The sequence below is a fragment of the Rosa chinensis genome, chromosome 4, assembly GCF_002994745.2.
Source record: "Rosa chinensis cultivar Old Blush chromosome 4, RchiOBHm-V2, whole genome shotgun sequence".
Classification (NCBI taxonomy): Eukaryota; Viridiplantae; Streptophyta; class Magnoliopsida; order Rosales; family Rosaceae; genus Rosa; species Rosa chinensis.
This window is the reverse complement of record NC_037091.1, coordinates 54,724,292-54,746,467: the sequence shown is the minus strand read 5'-3', so window position 1 is coordinate 54,746,467 and position 22,176 is coordinate 54,724,292. Positions and strand designations below refer to the sequence as shown.

The 22,176-nt window shown below is 36.8% G+C and overlaps 4 protein-coding genes, 1 non-coding gene and 1 pseudogene across 14 annotated transcripts; 3 read left to right on the top strand and 3 right to left on the bottom strand.

The window, feature by feature from the left end:
• Window positions 1-269: 269 nt before the first annotated feature.
• LOC112199863 lies at window positions 270-5,605 on the bottom strand. 4 transcript variants are annotated; one of them, XR_005809895.1, is made up of 7 exons: window positions 5,287-5,605; window positions 4,986-5,143; window positions 4,308-4,383; window positions 3,655-3,776; window positions 2,736-2,842; window positions 2,036-2,216; window positions 1,252-1,599 (listed from the first exon to the last, which is right to left on the bottom strand). XR_005809895.1 is itself a non-coding variant. In XM_040518265.1 (3 exons), exons 1-3 carry the CDS (start codon window positions 5,427-5,429, stop codon window positions 4,343-4,345), a joined length of 342 nt encoding a protein of 113 aa, XP_040374199.1. In that variant the 5' UTR covers window positions 5,430-5,595; the 3' UTR covers window positions 3,842-4,342. The 4 variants fall into 4 exon arrangements, 2 of the variants coding, with proteins under 2 accessions (XP_040374199.1, XP_040374200.1); XR_002936074.2 differs by lacking the exons at window positions 2,036-2,216; window positions 3,655-3,776; window positions 4,308-4,383; window positions 4,986-5,143; window positions 5,287-5,605 and adding exons at window positions 270-657; window positions 740-1,187 and having other exon boundaries at window positions 1,384-1,611; window positions 2,736-2,777; XM_040518265.1 differs by lacking the exons at window positions 1,252-1,599; window positions 2,036-2,216; window positions 2,736-2,842; window positions 3,655-3,776 and having other exon boundaries at window positions 3,842-4,383; window positions 5,287-5,595.
• A 372-nt stretch (window positions 5,606-5,977) lies between these two features.
• Window positions 5,978-6,050, top strand: TRNAA-UGC. Its single transcript has one exon. It is a non-coding gene; the product is annotated as a tRNA-Ala (tRNA).
• An 80-nt stretch (window positions 6,051-6,130) lies between these two features.
• Window positions 6,131-9,351, top strand: LOC112196759 (ranBP2-type zinc finger protein At1g67325). Its single transcript, XM_024337182.2, has 10 exons — window positions 6,131-6,290; window positions 6,421-6,466; window positions 6,717-6,832; window positions 6,959-7,232; window positions 7,730-7,800; window positions 7,978-8,029; window positions 8,133-8,242; window positions 8,384-8,408; window positions 8,528-8,679; window positions 8,936-9,351. The coding sequence occupies exons 1-10, from the start codon at window positions 6,282-6,284 to the stop codon at window positions 8,936-8,938; spliced, it is 858 nt and encodes a 285-aa protein (XP_024192950.1). The 5' UTR covers window positions 6,131-6,281; the 3' UTR covers window positions 8,939-9,351.
• A 1,039-nt stretch (window positions 9,352-10,390) lies between these two features.
• Window positions 10,391-15,007, bottom strand: LOC112196758 (squamosa promoter-binding-like protein 2). 7 transcript variants are annotated; one of them, XM_024337174.2, is made up of 7 exons: window positions 14,845-15,007; window positions 13,284-14,141; window positions 12,372-13,123; window positions 12,006-12,145; window positions 11,295-11,558; window positions 10,737-11,133; window positions 10,391-10,637 (listed from the first exon to the last, which is right to left on the bottom strand). In XM_024337174.2, the coding sequence occupies exons 3-6, from the start codon at window positions 13,067-13,069 to the stop codon at window positions 10,790-10,792; spliced, it is 1,446 nt and encodes a 481-aa protein (XP_024192942.1). In that variant the 5' UTR covers window positions 13,070-13,123; window positions 13,284-14,141; window positions 14,845-15,007; the 3' UTR covers window positions 10,391-10,637; window positions 10,737-10,789. The 7 variants fall into 7 exon arrangements, with proteins under 7 accessions (XP_024192942.1, XP_024192947.1, XP_040373940.1 ...); XM_024337179.2 differs by having other exon boundaries at window positions 13,284-13,435; XM_040518006.1 differs by lacking the exon at window positions 14,845-15,007 and having other exon boundaries at window positions 13,284-13,435; window positions 13,762-14,818.
• A 2,315-nt stretch (window positions 15,008-17,322) lies between these two features.
• Window positions 17,323-17,439, top strand: LOC112201273 (annotated as a pseudogene).
• A 2,377-nt stretch (window positions 17,440-19,816) lies between these two features.
• On the bottom strand, window positions 19,817-22,097 carry LOC112199572 (4-coumarate--CoA ligase-like 1). The gene is made up of 6 exons (XM_024340569.2): window positions 21,616-22,097; window positions 20,947-21,528; window positions 20,683-20,872; window positions 20,434-20,579; window positions 20,283-20,350; window positions 19,817-20,194 (listed from the first exon to the last, which is right to left on the bottom strand). The coding sequence occupies exons 1-6, from the start codon at window positions 22,039-22,041 to the stop codon at window positions 19,954-19,956; spliced, it is 1,653 nt and encodes a 550-aa protein (XP_024196337.1). The 5' UTR covers window positions 22,042-22,097; the 3' UTR covers window positions 19,817-19,953.
• Window positions 22,098-22,176: the final 79 nt, after the last annotated feature.

Here is a 22,176-nt window from a genome sequence, read left to right as displayed (position 1 = left end):
AATAAGAAACAAATTAGAACTCAAAATTAACTCATTCAAATGAAATGTACGAGGTTAAGGTATTCGATCAAGCATAAGCATGTAACTAACACCTGGCTTATATGGATGCACTTAGTTAAAAGGGTATTTTCAACTCATCGAGTTCCACAATATGGTCAATATAACTGAAACCAAAATAATCTATACTAGAAAATTTGCCCGCACTTTGCCGCGGGACTTACTATTATTACAAATAAAACCGCTTGTATAGACAAAAATAACTACATTTAGGGGAGTACAACAATTATCAATTTCTGTTGTTCTAAGTGAACTAACAACTAACAATAATGAAATGAAGTTTTCAGTTTCAAACAAATCTTTCACATGTTCATTTAACACTTCGTTCAACCACCCTGAAGCTCATTTGTGTACTGATCTGAAAGGTCGTGCTTTGTAGAGTGGAAATTTCGTCCCTCCAGGCTCCAGCCATGGAGGATGAAAGATTTGAGGAACGCTTGAAGCTTATATATCAAGTTTCCCTTCTCAACTTCCTCAGTTGTCCAAGAACTCAGCACTTCTGCTAGCAGCTACAATGTTGTGGGCACTGAGGGTGATTGTGATTCCATAACAGAACTTCTGTTGCCCCAAACACCGCAACAGAAGTGGACATTGTGTGACCTATGAAAATGAATGAATTAATTTCATTAATGATGCAGCATATCTTAAAAATAATTCCATACATAATCAGGTGTGCTTTTACCTTATAGCGTGAGAAGTTATCAGTGCAAGGAAGTTTCATAAACTTCATGACTGATCCTTACTTTAGAAGTTATCAGTGCAACCAAGACTTGGAATCACAGATAACTCATTTATGCATCCTTCCTCATCCACATTTGAGGTTGATGTGCACTTCCACAGTTGTCATGCGCTGTACTTAGTCACACTGTTGAACAATCAACTCTGATACCTTTTATGTACATTAATCAGTAGATGTTCTGCTATTTTGGTTGATTGTTTTCGGAAGGCCATTAGTATTACCAAAAAAATAGAGAATGGTCCTCATCACAAAAAGTTACACAGCATGACAAAAGGCATAAGAAAAAGGGTTGCACAACAGAAGTGGCTAGGTAAGGTCTTCAGTGTCAGATTGAACCAATGTATTTGTGCTGGTCTCATCTGATGGGTTTGCTTCATCTTCAAGGTTGTCACTGGAATATACAGAGCACATGAAGGTCATATTTAAAGGATTGCCTCATTGACTAAGGCATGGTGAAATTGAATGGACAGAGAAGATAAAATGCAAAAACTAAGTGAAAAAGAGACTGCACACATTGAGTACGGTTCCTAAATCAAAATTGAAGCTATTCCTAGTTGAACTGATCAAACAAAGATTTTAAAACTTACCTTCTTGGGTTCTTGCTTGGTTCTGGTGTGAACAATTCCTTCTGCAGTCCATCTAGATTCCTCTTCTTCCCAAGCTTAACAGGATTTGGCGTGGAAGTTGTTGGTTCGCTATCTTGGGTTTAGGGACTATCCATAAGACCATTCGGTAGCTATAAGCATATTTTAACAGCTGAGCAGAGCTAACACAATATCATCTTCAAAGGGTTCTTTCATTTCCTGAAAGCTTTACTAATGTAAATCATTTAATCGAGTACAGAACAACTGAAGCTAAAGAACTCAATGCAACAAAGTGGAATCTTTTTTTTTTTTTTTTTTTTACTTTTATGGAAACTTTACCATGTAAGATAATTCCCTTACAACCCCTCAAATACAGTCATTGTAAATTGATTCAAAACCATATCTAAGACAATTCTATCATTATGGTACTCAGGCAAAAGAGCCAGCATTTAACAATCATTTAGCAACCCAATAAGCACAAATCATTGAAAACAGAATCCAACATGCACACAACATACCTATATTGGAGTTACTCTTGTTATCTTTAATGTGATGTGGTATAGTGGTTTAAGCTAAAAGTACAATAAAAAAAGAATATCAAGAGAAGAAATTTATCTTCAGAATGCATAATGGTGATAAAAGCATGGTTACTCACTATAGAATGAGTATGCAACACAAAAGGAAGTGTACATGCTTTCCCCCTTCAGGTGGAGGATTCCATGCTGATAAAAGCATATATCTGATTTGGCATTTGGAAGGCAGTTTCTAACAACAAAATTTTTTGTTGTGAACTGAGCAACACCAACATCCTTGTTATATCGGTCGAAGTCATAAATCTATGAAGAGAAAATAGGAGAAGCATATATATCAGCCTTATTCATACGCGAATGATTCCGGACACTATAATAAAAGTACAACACTTCTAATGCATTGCAAAGAGTTGAACAAATCATCAAACGGCAGAAATAGAATATGAAATCAAAGAAAATACTACAATGCACATCTGCATCATTTAAATTTGGTAGTGAATGAAATCTTAGGCTCTTGATCCTCTTATGCTAGAAATTAGATGCCATCTTCATTTTCTGTTTGGTTAAATTGTTGAAAAAAATTCAGATAGTTATTTATCTGATTCTACTGTCAGTGCTACTGATATATATCATAATTCCTGGTCTTAGTTCGCTAAGAATTGTTATCTTGCTATATTGAAGATATTTTGGTTAATTTCCACATGTTTTGTAAACATTATCATCAAAAGCAAAGTGTAAAGATCCAACTTAAAAATACATTGCACTTGGTATTCTCGCACAAAATTTTAAATACTGCAGAATAATGTAAAAGGAAGACTTGCTTACATGTGTATACAATGAGAAAATTGTAGTCATTGGTATTGTGAAGCACATGATTTTTCCAGTATATATAACTGGTGCTTTAGAACGACCTCCTTTATTTGGCCTGCACACTATGTGAGCATGAATAAACAAAGGCCAAGACTTTACTGTATATAGATGGCATTAAAGAAAGAAATGTTAAGGCACTTCTAAATGGTGGTTGAGCTATTTGAATTATGCCAAGCAGTCTTCAACTTTTCAATCAATCAATGATGTAATTCATAGAAGGTTATAGGATACAAAAAATGTTGCACAATAAAGCTAAAAAATGCAAGGCAGAGCCAATGGCTAAAAAAAATGAACAGAAAACAGAATCATAATAAGTCACTATATGTAGATAGAAAAGAATCTCATCATAAATGAAAAAAAGAACTAAAAAAATAAAAACAATTCAATCAGTAACAATATGATGCAATAAAGAAAAAGTGTTCTTTCAAATCCTAGTAGTTTCAATGGACTAAGGTGATCTGGCCAAAAAACCTTACTCAATGCAAGTAGCATCATATAGCAATCATAAAATAATGTGTTCAAAAATACAGAATACAAAACGTAAAAATAAATTCAATCGAATAACATGAAAGATGTTAAACAATGAAGGAGAGACAAAAACTTATTTATTCTGGTATTATGAGTTTGATGGAAAACTACTTCTTACCAGATAGGTTGTCTGCTTCCAAAAATTTTGAATATACAAAACATCTTTAAGTGCAGTACTATATAATATGTATAAATAAATAAAAATGAACATAAAACAAAATGAAAAGAGAAAAAAAGGATCGATCTTGTGGATTGAAGAAACCAACAATATATAATCATGATGGAACACGAAATGAAAATATGATCGAGGATAGAAAGAATTGGAAAGAAGGAAATGGGGATTTACATTAACTGATAAATTCTGTAATCGAGTCTGGGTTTGCTCTGATGTTGATCTCAGAAGCAAATGAAAAAGATTTGAACCCGGCTGGCAATTAGAGATTCAAGATTGGACCGAAGCTGATCGATCTGTAGGAAACATATATATACTGAGATGGTATCACAAACTGAAGGATTTTATGCAGTTAAGTATATGGCAAATCCCAAAAGCTAGAAAGCCAATTTTATCACGGGTTATAAAGTTTGCTTAAATCACAAACTGAAGAATTAATGACTCTTGATCTCACCTTTTTAACTACATATTTAAGCTGATTACTTCTCAATAAAAACAAATGTCCAAATCCAAATAAACTGTCAAATAAATTTCCAAATGCAACAGCAATTCTCCGGCATTTCATTGCTTCCCTCCAAACTTAGATTACAAAACAAAGTACTTCAGCTCCAACAAAACAGAACAACATTCTTTCTATTTCAAGTAAAACCTGATTACCCAAAAACAGTAACACTTCTTTTCACTATTGACACACCTGTTCTAAACAATAAAGCTCATTATAAATTTTCTCTTATTCATAATTCTTCCTTTTTCTTCTAATAAATCTACAAATACAAAAGAAAAAAAAACAATCTTAACAGAACTGGAAAAAGCAACAAAACACATACCTCTTTTGCTCCCAAAGCCCGTCTCCTAAACTCAATCACAATCTTGGCACACATCTCTTCCAAAACGAACCCAAGCCTACCTCCCAGAGATATCCAACCAGTAAAAGCACATTAAGTTCATTTATTAAATCAGAAATGTAATTGGTTTAGGACAAATAGTGACCAACAGAGTGTCTACAGCTTCCCAAGCCTATAAACAATGGAGATCACTTGGATCTTTCATGGAAAATAAGGATCCAAGTTGGCTAATCATAAATTGGAAATATCTACTACATAGACCGAATCCAAGTATAATGCAGTCTTGACCCCTGACAAAGAGTAATGTATCTGCTTGACTGACTATCAAAACAAATAGGATTTGAAAACTGAACCAACTTGTCCCAAGCTCTAATACGATGAAAATCTTTAAACACTAACTTGGCCTCGAAATTCAGTTTATAATCACAGGTACGATAGACTCAAACAAAGAAATCTGATCAAAACCAATTTCTAAGATTGGATCTTTATGGTCAATAGATGATTACACAGATTTGAAGTAGGAATCTGGTCAGAAGGGAAGCACATAAAATACAACCAAAGTGTGTATTGATTCATTACGTCTTTCACCAAAATCTAAACAAACAATACCACGAACGATCCAAAGCAATAAAGGTTGAAACTGGAAGGAGAGCAACTAACCTCCGATCTCAGATGATGAGGTGAGAACTTGCCTCCGATTTCTCTCTATCTCTTCGACCCTAAACCTCTCAATCCTCCTTACACGACTGTAGAAAAAAGAAGCAATCCACTTATTATACAAATCTAGAATCCTCAGGTGCAGATACCCAATCTTAATTCTTGTCAGAGAAAAACATGGAAATTGTTAGCAAAATCAATATTGTGTTTAATCAATATCTCCGAGCCCAAATCCTAAATCAATCACATATGAAGATTTAAACTGATTTTGAAGATTTTTTTTGTGAAAAAATCAATTAGATACCTCTTAAAATGAAGAAGATCGTCATCTACAGAAAGCTCGAGCTTTGTCTCTCTTCGAGGAAGCTCAATAACCTCGTGCCGAGTGATCAAATGCAGGTTAGAGATGGAATATTGATTTGAGACGGAAATCAATCCCTTTGCCATAGAAATCAATCCTTTCCGCGTATCTAATCGTTGCTAAATATCTGCACCACTGTCAAGTTGATAAGGAGAAGTGAGAGAGCGAAAAAACCTGAACCTTCTGGAGTTCTAGCATTCTACTGTCGGCGGGTGTTTATAACAGACTGAATGGCAGAGATGTAATTTAAGAAAAAATTAAGGGCAAAAGCGTCATTTACTTCAGGCTCGAATGAACAGTTGACGCCCTTTAGATAATAGATAATTCCCGGGCTAGTTTACCGTTACCGTAAATGAGTGGTACCTACTGTACGTTTAAGTACCTTCATACTCTCTCCCATTCTTACAAGTTTAGTTCGTAACTTCACAAACCATTGACCCAATCTGTAATTAGAAAGAAAAGTTAACGATCCAATTGTTATGTTCTATGTAAAATTGATCTCCTTAACCTATCATATAACACCAAACGATAATTACTGTATGAGGAAAATTGGTATCACGCTTTATTGCCTTTTGGGTTAACATTTAAAATTATAAAAGATCAAATCATGTTAATCAACTATTAATGTGCAGATGGGGATGTAGCTCAAATGGTAGAGCGCTCGCTTTGCATGCGAGAGGCACAGGGTTCGATCCCCTGCATCTCCATATTTATTTTATTTTTTGCCAAAACAAATAAAATCCCCACAGGATCTGGACCGGACATCTGAAACCAACACAAAACGGTGCGTATTAGCACCCAACTCGAACAAACTTAACCGTCTCTACATAAACCCTCGCAATCTGTCGTCGTCGCCCCAACCCTGCTGTTTCTCCGATTTAGACCAATCCCAATCAAATTTCTCCGCCGCATTATCTTACCTCGCCGCCGCCGTCGATATGTCTCAGGTAATTTGATGCAATTTCCCGACCTTCTCCTCCAAATTCTCCCATCTCTTGGTTTTCCCCAATTCACGGCGACGAAGCCAGAATTAGGGTTTCGCCCACTGTCATAAACCTTTTCGTCTTTGATTTTCAGGTTGACAACAGAAATTCATCAGCAGCCAAGCGAGCTAGAACCGACGGTATTTTTTTTTTTTTTTTATAAAAATTAATTCCATTCGATGCGGTTAGTATTATCCTCGGCGATAATGCGTTTGTATTAGCCTAACGATTCAAACTTTAGTTTATGAGCTGAAAAATTATACTATTGATCGTATTCGTATATGTACTTGTGGAATTGTGTATTGCTTGTATTGGTTTAGAATGTTTTCGGTGTATATTTTGGGTGTTATGATGTTCGGAGTTGATTAGTACAAGTGGTGCTTTTTGTAGGGAGTAGAAGGGAGGATGATTGGACCTGCCCTGCGTGTGGGAATGTGAATTTCTCGTTTAGAACAACTTGCAATATGCGTAATTGCACTCAGCCGAGGCCGGCTGATCATAACTCTGTAAGAGACTGACCTATGCTACATTATCAATTTTGCTTTGCTCAGTATTGTTGGAATGTCATTTGAGTTAAGTTGCGATGTTTTAATTATATCCGGGATATAAAGATTGAATTTTTCATTTTTCAGAAATCGGCTGCTAAGCCTTTCCAAGCCCCACAACCTTACTCTTCTGCTCCTCCTTATGTGGGTTCTGCTGCACCCTCCTCAATGTATCTTAGTGTGCCTCCATATGGTTCTTCTCTGTTCAATGGATCATCCATTCCTCCCTATGATGTTCCGTTTTCTGGGGGATCAGCATATCATTACAACTACGGCAATCGCCTGTCTACAGGCAGCCCCTACAGACCTCTGCATTTGCCTGCACCTACGCCTTATTCTAGTGGATCCCTGATAGGAAATGGTATTTTCAGTTTATCCCTCAGATTGTATGTGTTTATTCTTCCTTGGTGCAATTCTGGATGTTTTAATACATTGATTTTTATTTATTACCTGTTCAGCTAAGTTATAATTCGTTTTTCTTTGTAAACTTGCTTGTGTTACTATATCTATTATTGCACTCTGGATATGCGAATATCATTTTGCAGCCTGTTTCAATCCTGGATATTTTAATTCTTTGATATTATTCATTACCAGTTTAGCTAAGTTATAATTTGGTTTTTGTTGTAAACTTGCTTGTGTTATTATATCTATTTTATGCACTCTCAATATGCCAATATCATTTGCAACCTATATGAATTCTTTCTCCCACCCCCTACCGACCACACACACACACACAAAAACTGTATGATTGAAAGCAGCAGTGTGTTTCACTCTTGGTTCTAAGATCCTCATTGTTGTTGTTGCTTTTTACTTTAGTGTCGTAATTGTGCCTCGTGTTTCCCTTCCCTACTTTTGCAGGTGGATTATACGGTATTCCTCCTATGATGGATCGGTATGGCCTTGGACTTCCCCTGGGCCCTGGTCCTATGGTATGTATTTACTCTATTGTGGACTGGTTTTTACATGCTTGATTTATTATTTTATTTTATCTTTTATCTATAGATCTATCTTCCAAGTCCAAATGAATCTCAACCATTTTGTTGAACTTGGCTCATAATTCTATGTTCGTGGATGTGATACAAATGATATGTCATGTACTTGTGCAGGGGCCAAGGCCAGGATTCTATCCCGACGATAAATCTCAAAAGAAGAGTGCAGGTTTGTCATCTTGGCTTCTTATGAATGTTTGGTCATCATGGAAACATTTATATAGACATGATCATTGATTTCTTCTTTTTATTTATTTTTATTGCACATTTAGATGCCACACGCGATAATGACTGGACGTGCCCAAAATGTGGAAATATCAACTTTTCATTTAGAACTGTTTGTAACATGAGGAAGTGCAATACGCCAAAACCTGGATCTCAGGTCTCTCTCTCTCTCTAGTGATTGGGATTCTATATGTTAAAATCCATTTTTGCCTGAATATTCTGCTTGATATTCTTGTGGATCAAACTCTCTAGATTCTATATTTTGCTGACATGTAATAATACTCTGTTGTAAATGCAGGCTGCAAAGAATGACAAAAGTGCAAGTAAGTTGATCCTGTGCCTTATTGTCACCTAATTCTCTAATTGATATATTTCTTTTACCTTCTTTGTTCTTGAATACTATGTTGTCCTCTTGCTGTAACTTCAAACATCTTGTTTGCAGAGCAAAAGATGCCGGAAGGTAGCTGGAAGTGTGAGAAATGTAATAACATAAACTATCCGTTCCGAACCAAGTGTAACAGACAGAATTGTGGAGAGGACAAACCAACCGAGTCAAAGAAGTCCTCTTCACCTGCTCCAGATGAAAATGATCAGGTTTGTAGTATTAGAAATATGCTCTGGATCTCTATGGGTTTTTTAAAGTTGTCGTTGTTATTGGTGATTTTTGTACATAATACAAGTTTGATTTACATTCTATTTTCCAATCTATTCTTGTTAATTGATCCATTTCTAATGTTTCCTTCTGTGTTACATTTTTCCAATACTGTAGATTGATTTTTATTCTAGCTTTTTAATTTTATTATGTATTTGTCTAGTGCATGGGTTAATTTGTAATTGTCTACTGTTCCAGTGAGTACTAGGACATATTTGAGGGTTGAGAAGGTCCAGAGTTGTCATCCAGCATTGCTCAATATTGGGTGTCTGAAAGTCAGTCTTGTCGTCCTCATGTTGCAGCGGTTATCGAGTTACTCTACCTTATCATGATTTGTGTCAAGTTGTTGTATTAACTGCTATGGTATTTGTGGTCTTTGTGGATCGTACAATGCATCTTGTGTCAGCCAGTATTATCTGGCAAAGATTTTACAGGTTGGTTCTGGTTTCTATTAGTTAGACTTTACTTTGAATCAACTCATCTATTCTAGTGAGTATGTTACTGGCTGGGCAAAAGGTTTCTGTAGTCTGATTTTTTCTGGTTTTCATTTGATCTCAAATTGTCTAAATGTCTTTGAAGTATTTATGATCTAACAGATGCTTCTGTTATCAGTACCCCGAGTTTGATTAATTAGGTCTCATTGTGATATAATTGGGGACAGAAGATTTGTTTCTTGTCAGTCGCATGTAAGCATGTAGTATATTCTACCCAACCAGGTTATCCATGGTCTTGTTCTTGTGACAATTTTTTTCTGTCAGGATTTTGGTCATGGGATGGTGGTTGGAAATATTATAGTCATCATAGGTCTTGTGCGCCTATGGCCACACTTAAATGAAGTCAATAGGAGGCATTGTGCTTCTCTTGCTAGTGAAAGTGGCATTAAATTGCATGCCTAGCTTGTCATGTTGCCGAGGGTCATATTATACATCATTTCTCTTTGTTGGCTATAGTTACGAATGTATCATTGGTCTATGGAAGCAGAATATTGGCTTGGATTAAATGCCAGTGAATCTATAGAAAATCACCATCTACCATAGTGTTTAATTGGGTCATTTCTGCGACCATTGGCCTTTGTGTGTCCGCGCCTGTGTCAGTGTATGGGTGTGTTATTTTTTCTTTTTGGTCTATGCCTTGTATATTGGTATTCTAATAAACAGGAAATCGAGGTGGCCTGAAAAGTATATTTTTTGCAGTTACTGGGCAAGGCCAAACTTGGGTGTGATCACTTTCTGAGTTTCTGATCCAAATTTTATTTTAATTTTGCAATCAATCTTAAAATATCAAGGTGTAGTGGTTAGCTATTTTTTATTTAAAAAGTTATTTCAGAAACTCGAGTATGTGGGAGTGGAAATAGATTTTTCAAACTTTAGTGTGGAAAATATAGGTCGGATTAATATATTGACCCTTCTGGATGATATTGTTTAGTGTAGACCGTCTTAGCTTAACAATCAAGCTTTTTTACAACCCCAAATACGACGACTTGATGTGGTCGGCTTTGCACTGCATGAGGAATATGGAACCAGACATAATATGAACTCCCTAGTACAAATCAAAATCAAGCAAATGCTTAGCGTCCAACGCGAGTGGACCAGTTGAAGGCAGCCATTAATGGGTTGGGTCTCCATCTATTACCATATTGCAGCGACTAAAAAGTAGAGGAATAATAGTAATTGATTTGAAAAGAAAAGACCAGTCGAGCATTCTTAGAAAGAGGTTAACTAGGGGTTTCCCGAATCGCCGTTAAGTCTGAGTTCAGAACATTCTACACGAGTAAGACAAATACAAACAGTTCACAAGTCAAACTTATTATCATGTCATGAATTCGCACCGCAATCTGAATCCACCGAGTTCTTCTATGCGATTAGAGCAAGACGGGGTAACCAAAGCAGTTTCGAGGTTCCTGGAAATAATTACACTATGGTGAGGTACCTATCAGTGGCTTGATTATGAACTGGGCAGCAAACTCATAAAAATCAATAAATTCTGCCATAGAACTAACCTTAAGAAAGGTGAGATTCTAAGGCCACAAGAACAGTCCTCTGGGTTGAGAGTTTAATTGAAATGGTTGGTGTTATAGCCGAACTCATAGGGCCCCTTGAACAAATGAAGATCCTGATATTGGTTGCTGCCATTACTCTGTGAATGCGAGACATTCACTTGGGTGGTGTTGAGGGATGGCTGTTCATTTTGCCAGTATTCTGACGACAATGGCAAGCCTTGGTTCATTGCCTGCATCACAGGCCGGGGCATTTTGGTATGATAACTGTGATTGGTATTATCAAGTGAAACAGGTTTTGCCTCGCATGAAGCCCACGAACTGGTTGACAGAAGAGAGAGAGCACGATTAAGATTCTGCGGTGCATCCAGGTTGAAAGAGATCATAGATTCTTCGGCACCTGCATATAGATCACCAAACAAAAGTTACAGGACCATTTAACATACAATAATCTGTATATAAACTATGACGATGTAATCTAGTAAGTTGGCATTAGCAGCGACTAATTAGGTGAATGATATAAACTCGAGTGTAAATCATGAACCAAGATGCATAACAGACCTCGATTTAGAACTTGTGATGCTGTGCCCTTAGATGGTGGCAACCTACTAGAATCTTGATAAAGCATTGTTAAGGAACTTGAAGTTCGATTTTCAGCCAAATTTAGCTGTCTGGAAGTGCCTCCTCCTTTTGCAGGATTTGGAAAATAATCTTTTGTTGGTGTCAACCTGAAGCTACATGCACCATCCCATGATAAATTTGTAGCATTCCTCGAGTAGACACATGGGGCTTGGTCCAAAACAAGGCTCATGTCTTGCCTCCCATCTGCATAGGTAAAACCAGCGCACTTTAATGGATAGCAACACTACAAATCCAAATATGATTGTCCTCGTATTAACTTTAATCTGAAAGCATGTCAAATGACTAATGTTCGGGATGGCATATCCCTCAAGGATGGATAACCCATGCCGCATAGCAGCTTGAGCACCAGAAAATAGTAAATGACTTTCAAGGGAGGCTTACGAAACATGAATCTTAACTAATTACAGTCATGAGATGGGGAAATAAAATCCTTGATATTGTTTCCCTGTGCTCATTTTGAATCGAACAAAGCTGAGGCATATGTACAGATTATAAATCTGATTAGGCACATGCTCAAGCCTAGCTTGGACTAAACCACAATTTAACCAATCATGTGAAGTCTATCCCATATCATGATGTTATTTAGTCAGAAAACAGCATGAAGAACAAATAAAGGGATATGCTTAAAACCTGTACTGTACAGTGATGAGGACAGCCTCGCTCGATCTTGCAGTGCTCCTGGCAGTGGTTTGCGACGCCTTGCGTTGTGATCTGAAAGACGCCTGCGACAGCTTCTCTTCTTTTCATCAAATTCAGAAAGGCCATGGAACCTTGGACCACAGAAAGGGTTTTTGCATATCAAGATCTATAAGTTAGGAGCGAAGAATGATATTGATTGGACCATTAACTGATTAAAGAAGTAAACATTGCATTACAAACACATTGATAAGGATGATGCTCTAGAGCATCATAGGTAAGAAAATAATTGACCAAGTAATCAAAAACAAGTAATTGCTGGGTTTTGTTATCTTCCAAGTGGTATCAAACAAGCTTTACCTGCTACATTGCTGGCAAAACCGACGTTCCACACCATTAACAACGACCTTTGGTGATTTGGAATGATTTGCACAAATCCTATGTTTGCGATGGTAATCTTTCGCTGATGAGAGATCAATATTGCAGCCTTCAACTTGGCAGCGAGTAGCAGCTGTACTTTGACCAATGGACTTAAATCTCTTTGCTTTTGTTCCCATTGGTGTGGATATAACAGACACAGCAGAGGTCTTAGCATTATTTCCTGCACAAACATCTTCAAAGTACATCCGCTTACCAAGCTTTAGGCTAAGCAATGGCTCACCAGAGCCAGCTGAAATCTCATGAGTTGGCGAAGATCCAAGGGCTTCAGCTTCTCTAGCTGATTGTTTTTTATCAACAAAATCCTTTGGGAAACCTTCAAAAGCCTCAAGGCTGAAGTTGGATTTCTTACTTTCCCCAACTGAAGAATTCACAGAACCTGATTTTGAACTCTTTGATGTACCGTCTCCTAAGTCAGAGCCAGAAACAGCACTTCCCCCATCACCCCCAGGTGAACAGAAAGATTCAGAGTTCATTCCTCGTTCTCCTTCAACACTCCAGTCTGTTGGTTGAAGCTTCTTCGGATTTTCAGTTACTTTTGCTCCAAACATGAAAACATTCTCCCAGTCCCATAGTGAAGGATGCTTCTCATTCCACTCCATCATCAACAGGGAATTCATAAACCAACTTCAAAATCTTCTTCAGATAATGCAAAAGCAACTGGTCACCAGATGCTGCAACATATCACAACCACATAAGAATATATACACACAAATGCACACACAAAAGAACATACACAAAAAAAAAAAAAAAAAAAAAAAAAGGAAACAGAACAAACATACAAAAACATCAATTAACTAGCCCAGCAAACACTGTCAAAAAACAAGAACATGCCTACACAGTGTGCGGCAGCACTGTTTCAGAGGACCGGGCTCTGAAGCAAAGCAAATCCTGAATATGAGTACGAGGAACAGTATTGAATCACTGTGCCCTCTTCGAGTTTTTAGAAGCAAGGCTTCTCAGATCTGCGCAACCTGGCCGAAAACCTACATAGATGGAGACCAGTGTATTAAATGTATAGCCAACCAGAGCATCCCACTTGCTAGGAAATCAGTTTTCCACCGCTAATCTTCTGCAGCTATAAATTGTAGTCCATAACTTTACAGCCATGCAGGGACAATAAATAGTTGCTAGATCTTAAACACGACTTCAATAATCCCAATCTACTATATCTGACCAAACAAAGAATCTGATCAGAAAAATCCAAACCCGCACCTACTGTATCCCACATATACCAGTCATTCACTTGTAAATCTAGTACATCAGTAAGTCCCCACCATTAGCAAGCAACAATTTATTTGAACCCCAGTACCTGAATTCCGGTAAAGATGGCAAGTGTTTCCCATTTCCCTGCAAAGCTGTGCAGTTTTATATACCAACGTGATTGCTATTTGTTACTCACCAACCCATCTGAGATTTACCACCTTTACCCAGCTATTGGTTCTGTCTCTTTCACTCTCGTCAATTATTCCTAATAATGTTTCTTTTTATTACCTTGTCCTCTCCAAACAGTTGCAATTATTTGACTAAATTTCCTCATCTCTTAAAAGTCGGTCACTAAGATCCCACCCACTACAGCCTATGATTCAACTCCCAAAACTTGTGAACCTCAATTGCTCCGAAACTCATCTATCCTCTAACAAACCCGCAAGCTTCTTCCTTAGCCACCAAGAATCCATAAGCATCTCCCACCTAATCATATAAAGCAACTCCCAGAAGAAATCATTGTGCACCCAGAAAACTGAGCGTACTCAACACCATAATCAAATGAGTACTTTATTACCCAGAAAAAAAAAAACATGCTTTTGGTTTTTAAAAAGAAGAACAAAAAAAAAAAGAACTTTACCAAATACTAACAATCTGATTAGATTAGATTGCCTTTATTTTACACATCCAGCCAAGTTCAAAGAAGGCATTAATTTTCATGTACCAAATGAAAGAAGAGGCAATATTTGGGGGAGAAAGAAAGAAAGAAAGAAGCATTCTTTCCTTTCCCAAATAGAGTCTGACCTCATCTCATGGAAATATTGGGAAAATAGTTTCCCCCAAAACCAAAAGTTAAAAGCTTTCTTGCCAAATTTAGAAATTTGGATTGGCTACAATCACTCTCTTTTTTTTTTTTTTTTTGAGAAGAATCACTCTCTATTTTCTCTCCCAAAAAAGAAATCAGAATAACCAGAGCTACCCACCAATGTTTATCGTTTTTCCAAAGCATCTATCCAATAAGGGAAAGAATCCAGACCTAGAGATGAAGGTGAAGAAAAAATAGGAGAAAGCTAAAACCTTTACCCTGAAATCATGGCAATAGAGATATACCCAGATAGGAAAAGAGAGAGAGAGAGAGAGAGAGAGAGAGAGAGAGAGAGAGAATGATTGGTGAGCTCAGTGAACTTACTGGGTGATTTTGCAGAGAAGCTTTTTTCAATATGAAAGGAAAGCATTATTGGCTGGGATTCTTCCCATTCTTCCTTTTGATCAAAGTTTCAATCGAGAGACACACACTTGACCAGAGAGACGTGGAGAACCAATACCAGCTCGCACACGCTTAATTGTCTAGTTTGTCTCTAACCTTTTTGATTTGCATTTGTTTTGGTTTGGTGGGCCCTCCCGGCCTTGGCTGGGCAGCTGTGTATTCTAGTATTTTCTTCTACCCACTTTCTGTAAACGTAACCATCGAAAGCGACAAGTGGTGCTGACTAGTCGGTCCAACCGCACTCGACCCGGCTCGGAGGTGTGACAGTTTCAACTTTCTGCGGTAATGGAATTTACCTTGTATCTTTTCCCAGTGGCCGTAGCATAACGATACGTGCTAATTCAGAACTATTGAATAATTTCTCTATCAAATGTAGAAGGTATGGGTGGAGAAACAAATGAAAAACTTCGGTTAATTTCAATCTCACGAGTTAACGAGGCTTCAAATAAAATAAAATAAAAGTTAACGAGATTTACTTAAATTTTAAATATTACGTCAAAACTCTTAAAATAAAAATACTTTTTCTTGTCTTGAATTGTTAGTATATTCACTATATTGTAAGTAAAAATAAGCAAATTTCTTGTTTATAACATTTCTGAGTGGGTCTGGGAATGCACTCAAACATTTATAAATCAACAAAAACAAACTTAGCACTAACTTCTCAAATCGAATTCTCTAGTTTAGCATAATTTTAATAGTGAAAATTCATTGTTCAAAAGATATATTTAGCATTAAATTAACCGTCACCTTCTACACTCAAGTTCTTGTACTCGTGAGTAGATTTTAAACCAAATGAGTTTCTTTAATATATGAGATACTAGATTCTAAAATACTTCTTCATTCACAAAGTTTAATACAACGTATCTTGGTCAACCTAATGATCACCTTTCAAAAAATTTACTTCACCATGCTTATATTTATGGTATCTATAGAAGGAATTTGTTAGTTTAAAGACAAAGGACAGCAAACAATAGTGTGCTCCTAATGGGAATTTTGGTTTGTTTAAGGAAAGTAAACTCAGGATTGTGTTTTGTATCCACAACTTGTACCGGTTGACATTATTCTACTAAGAAAAAATACGAGACAGGGTCCCAATGTTAGGGCTAAATTATAATCTATGTGATACATAGAATCAACATGGGATGTGATTAAGATAATAACGTGTTTGTGGGACAAAGTCTCTGAGATTAGGGTTAGTATTTGTTATACATATAACTGAAACATCAGATTCCATCACATATATATATATATATAGTACATTAACGTATCCGTATATCAGTAACATACTACTCTTAATAGAAGTTAATAATCTCCTATAGTAGTGGATTGGCTCAAAATAAAGTTTATCTCTCCTATTAACGCATGCAGCAAGTCTACTTTTGTAAAAAAATCATTCTACTTAAAGTATCAAGACATTAATATACCCTAAACGGATCTCATAATATATGGAGAGAGTGATAAACTAACTCGAAGTTAGGCCATCTCGTACACTAATACATGAAGTGAATCTATTCAGTATACTTATTATTTATTTAATATATCGAGACATTAATATATTGTAAATGAACTTATATATAAAGGAAAATTCTATAATATGTACATACATGTATCTCATAAACGCATTTATAAGTGTGACAACAAAAGTGGTAATGCTGAGTCATATTTTATGTAATCTTAGTTCTAATAATGGTAATTACACGATTTACAATCTTGTTACAAGTTTTTGAACAAATTTGTTGTCAATATTGTAATTTTGATTCAAATAGTTGTAATTTTTGTTCAAATAGATGTAAAAGGAGTGTATGATAAACAACACAGTACTATTCCTATATATATATATATATATTATAAAACTTAAATCTGGACAGATCAACCTGTGTAGTGTCTATTATAGTATTATTTAAATGGTGAAGAATTAGATTAATTAATGATAAGAATTAATCAAGTGGGATTATAAGATCTCATGCTGAGAAGGGTCCACGTGAACACGTACAGTATTGTTGGTTTGACCCTTCACTGGTTTTAGAGAATCTAATCTGGACGCCGCATGGCTAGCTTGAGCAAAAAAAAACATATACATGAGGCCAAGCAAGAATGTGTGAGCATGAATCCTGGTACTTGTCGCAGGTTCACACCATCAACTATTTTACCCAAGTTTTGGTTTAATTAGTTAATGATGAATTCATTCATCACTACTTTGGTGGTGAGGTCCCTAATAACTAAGCTTGTTTCATTGCTTTCGTTCAACCTGTCATTTTTCACGAGTTATTAGGGGTGGTTTGCTGGTAACGGGTGAGTCTAGTTCGTAGGTTTGAGGACATAAATGGTTGATAATATCAAAGTCTTGTTTATAACATATTTTGAATTTGCGCTTAATATTCAACGCAAGAGAGTATATACATGTATTAACTTGATACACATCTGATAAAATTAGAATGATACAGAGAAGATTAACATGGTCTCTGCGCAAGGATGACACGCATAAATTGAGGAGGAGGGGGGATTCTGAGAATTTTTAATTTTGTAATCGGTATTTTAGTTCTTACAAATTGATTGAGATTGTGAGTAAGTATTACATTGATATACTTTATTTGAGATCCCATTGTTCGTATCATTTCTTGACCACTTAAGTTTTGAGATCACAAAAATCGTCTGATCTCAGTCATAAATCTTTCAAAAGTATCAAGTGTTAGTTTGATACGGTCGATCTAGACTGGATATGATTGATGTTAGTTTGGTAAGTCTTGTTTTTTTTTTTTGTTTGTTTGTTTGTTTGTCTGGGTATGGAACGTTAGGGAAAGTATGCGTTAGCTTGATACGCAATAGAGAGTTTCTAAGGATTTTTTATTTTTCTAGATGATATGTTAGTTTTTACAAATTGATTGAGATTGTGAGTAGGTATGTATTAATTTGATATACATCACTTGAAATCCCATTATTTATATTATTTCTCGACTGCTTAAGCTTTTCAGCCACAAAAATCACATTATTCTCTTCAAATTTTTGTCGTTAATTTGGGGCCATAAACATTTCAAATGCATTAAGTTTTGGTTTGGTATAGTTGATCTAGACAAGACCTGATGAAATGAGGAGTAGTCTGCTAGTAAGGTCCCAAAATATTAGATTATTAGTTTGTTTAATGAGTTTCTGTACAAATTGAAAAGTCCAAGAATTATTTTTCACATGAGTTATTAGTGTTGTGACTCAGTGGGTTAAAACATTTTTGATGGTTTATGTTATTATTATTATTAATATTTTTAAAAAACGATGTTTATTTTACTTTGATATTGATTTGCTTATACGACAATAAGATTCTTAGAACACGATGGTTGCCTAACATGATAATGAAAAAGACTTATTACAATATATTTTGGGTTTAAATCTTTAAGATTGTTATTTGCTTGGATATATACAGCTCTTCACCTTATCAAGACCTTATCAAGATTGGGGTTGCACACGAGGAAAAGTACATGTTAAATTTGATATACATTTAAGAGTTTTGAACCTTAATTTAGGGTCTTTCTAAATGTACCCAACAAATTTCTATGTAGATCCAGTAAGTTTTTTATACCCAATAAAAAAATAGAATTTATAATTGTACTCAACAACTTTTCCAACAATACCCTTAGCAAAACTCACACCCAGCAAAAGTCATACCCAACAAATCTCACACCCAGCAAAAGTCATACCCAACAAATCTCACACCCAGCAAAACTTGGATTATCTCCACATCAACTTTTGATGTTGATTGTTGCAGTGTGCCTTTGAGCCATGTATGAAGGGAGATTGATAGGGAACGTGATATGCTAACTAAAATCATTGATACAGACCATCAAACGTATTTTCTATTTAAGTGAAAAGAAGACCTTGGATTTAGACTGATTACTGATATCGGTGGCTTTTCTAATGCGTGCTAGATGTGTTCTAAGTGGTCTAATCAGGCCGGGATCATAATGAAGTTTGGACATTGATTTGGTTCGAACACTGATTCTTGTGGGTTATCAAGCATATACTTGCTTTCCTGGTTCATCAACGGCATCGCAATTCCTTGACTTCTTTAATTTGCTGCAGTTAAATAGTGCAGCGTTTTGTTGACTCTATTGATTCATTGGTCTTTCCTTGAGGGTTTAAGGGTACGTATCTCATATTTGGATGCATAAATGTTGTGAATGTTTCATAAATGAAACGATTTGTAGTCTGAATTAAACAAAAGAAAAAACCCCACGTTCATCTTGACCACGCACAAGCTACTAATATATTAATTCATCTTTTGCAAACCCCGTGTCCGTCGCTGGAATTACTCACGAACAATCCAATGCTCGTTTGTCCATGGAACTGGGAGAGGACATGGGCAGGAAGGAGAGGATTTTGTTGATAGAAAAGCAATTTCATTCAATTAATTAATGAATCGAAGAATTACATTCGAATCGTACCATCTTATCTTTTCTGTAAAGAAAAACTGGAGCACCGCAAGAGAGAACTAGGGTTGGGATCCGGCCCCAGGCTCAGTGAAACCCAAAACAGTTTATATTAGAAGTTTGCTGGGTGTGAGATTTGTTGGGTATGACTTTTGCTGGGTGTGAGTTTTGCTTAGGGTATTATTGGAAAAGTTGCTGAGTACAATTATAAATTCTATTTTTTTATTGGGTGTAAAAAACTTACTGGGTCTAAATAAAAATTTACTGGGTACATTTAGAAAGACCCTTAATTTAACCCTCACAAACTGATTAAGATTGTGCGTAACTGCATATAAATTTATGCACATAATCAGTTCATTCCCCGAAAATATCGTTTTTGGTCAATTCAAACTAAATTGAAAGTAAGCTGGGACCAACCCTACCAGTAACGAGTATAACCTCCCCACCCACCCTTCTCCCAACCCTTTTCATTCTCCTGCATATAAATAATTTTCTGGTGTGATAATGCTTTCATTCATAATGATAAACCCACATTGATAAGGAGCTTTGTTATCATTCTCACATTTAGAGTCTTGGACATTTAACTAGGAGTGTTATTTCATGGATGAGTTAATTAATTGCTGCTGAGCTTGGATGCCTTGATCTTTTCTATCATTGTGTCCTTCACAAGCCTCCTCATGATTTTTCCAGAGGGTGATTTCGGAATGGTGTCCACAAAGTGCACCACTCTCACTTTCTTGTATTGTGCAACATTTGAGGCCACATAGTTGATTATGTCTTCTTGACTCTCTTTTGCACCGGCTGCCTTCACAACACATGCTGCTGGTATTTCCCCAGCTTCTTCATCTGGCAGTCTGAAACAAAGAAACAGCAGTTGTTTTTCTGGCAGAACACGAAAAATGGAACAACAATTGTCGACTGATGTTAGTCGATAGTACTTACGGGACTACTGCTACATCTTCGACTGAGGGATGAGTCAGAAGGATGGCCTCAAGTTCAGCAGGAGCTACCTTTAAATGAGAAAGAAATGGCTTTAAAAATTGTAGTGGAATCATTAATCATGTGATCTAAGCTAGTCTAGTTCTTCACTTACTTGGAAACCTTTGAATTTGATCAATTCCTTGATGCGATCGACAATGAAGACGTTGTCATCATAATCAATGTAGCCAATGTCACCAGTGTGAAGCCAACCATTCTTGTCGATGGTCCTCATAGTCTCCTCTTCATTGTTGTAGTAACCTGAAAAATCAAGTTTGTGACAAAGCTTATAAGCGCAGTTTATGAGTTATTTCAAAATGTCGAAATTACTGAATCAATCAGTAACCTTTCTCCTTTCATCTACCTTGCATGGTGCATTGACTCAACACACAAATTTCACCAGGGGTGTTTCTTGGGAGTGATCTACCAGTTTCAGGATCGATGAATTTAACTTCCATGTTTGGGAGAATAAACCCAACTGAGTTTTTCTTTGCCTTAAAACCCTGTCCGGCATGAGTCAGAGTAATGCAGCTATGCTCAGTCAGTCCATATGCCTACAAGTCAAAAGGAACTATTAGGATAGGTTAAGGGATCGATCATTTCCAATGTAGCACCAAAAAGCATCTACCTCTTGGACTTGGACTCCAGGGAACTTGCTTTCGAATGCTTTGAGGAGATCCGGCGCAAGTGGAGCAGCTGCAGTCATAACAGCCTGGAGTTTGAGCTTGCTTAGATCGAATTCATCCACTATTGGATGCTTCACTAAGTTCAAAATGATTGGTGGCACAATGGGGGCAAACGTGACCTCTTGTGAGATCAGTGCGTTCAGAAAGGTCCTAAGTTCGTATCTTCCCATTACCACAACTTTCCCTTTGTTTCTAAGCGTAGCACAACATATTCCGGTGATCCCATAGATGTGGAAGAAGGGAATTAGGCCTAGTACAGTGACTTTTCCTATCATTTCTGGCGTTACTCCAAAGAGTGTGGAGCTGAGGTTAGCTACAAGATTGCGGTGAGTCAGCATTACACCTTTGGATAGTCCTGTTGTGCCCGACGAGAAGGGAAGAGCACATAGATCAGTCTGTTGGACTTTCTCCTGATAGATATTAGCTCCGGCACGGTCTGCTGCTTCAAGTAAGTTGTTCCAATTCATAGCACCTTCAATAGTCTCTTCACCGATTGCAATTACTGGTACTCCGAAAGCTTTTACCTGCATTGTAACAGGATAGTGACATATGCATGTACTGACACATTCATTTGATGTACAAATTTGACGACCCTAAATTGACAATATTACCTTTTCATAGCTAGCGCCATTTGTCACAATTATCTTGGCATCAGCAGCAACCACCTGTTTTTTGATTTCGGATGCATGCCCCGCTGGGTTTGCACCCGAAAACACACCACCAGCGGCCATTATTCCCAAAGCAACAATGGCATACTCAGCTACATTGGGAAGAACAACAATGACCACATGCCCCTTTCTAAGGCCTAGAGACCTTAAGGCCTTGGCAAACCTACCGGTGTCTCTTACGACCTCACGGTAAGTGATTTTCTTTCCAGTCACAGCCTCCACAAAGGCAACATTGTCAGCATACAACTCGGCATCTTTGAGCACAAATTCTGGCAATGTGAGGTTTTCAGGCACCTGGACGGCGGGCAATTGGCTTCGGAATATATGTTCCTGCAGATCTTGGGCTGAACTCGGCACTAATGTTCCCATAGTGGATAAGTGGATGGAACAATGGAGAATAATGTGATGAGGCTGAGGTTTGCAATGAGATTAGGGGCTTTAAAAGGAAAATGAAGTTGGGATCAAATGACTTCAAAATAAATATGTTGTTAAGAAACAAGTGAG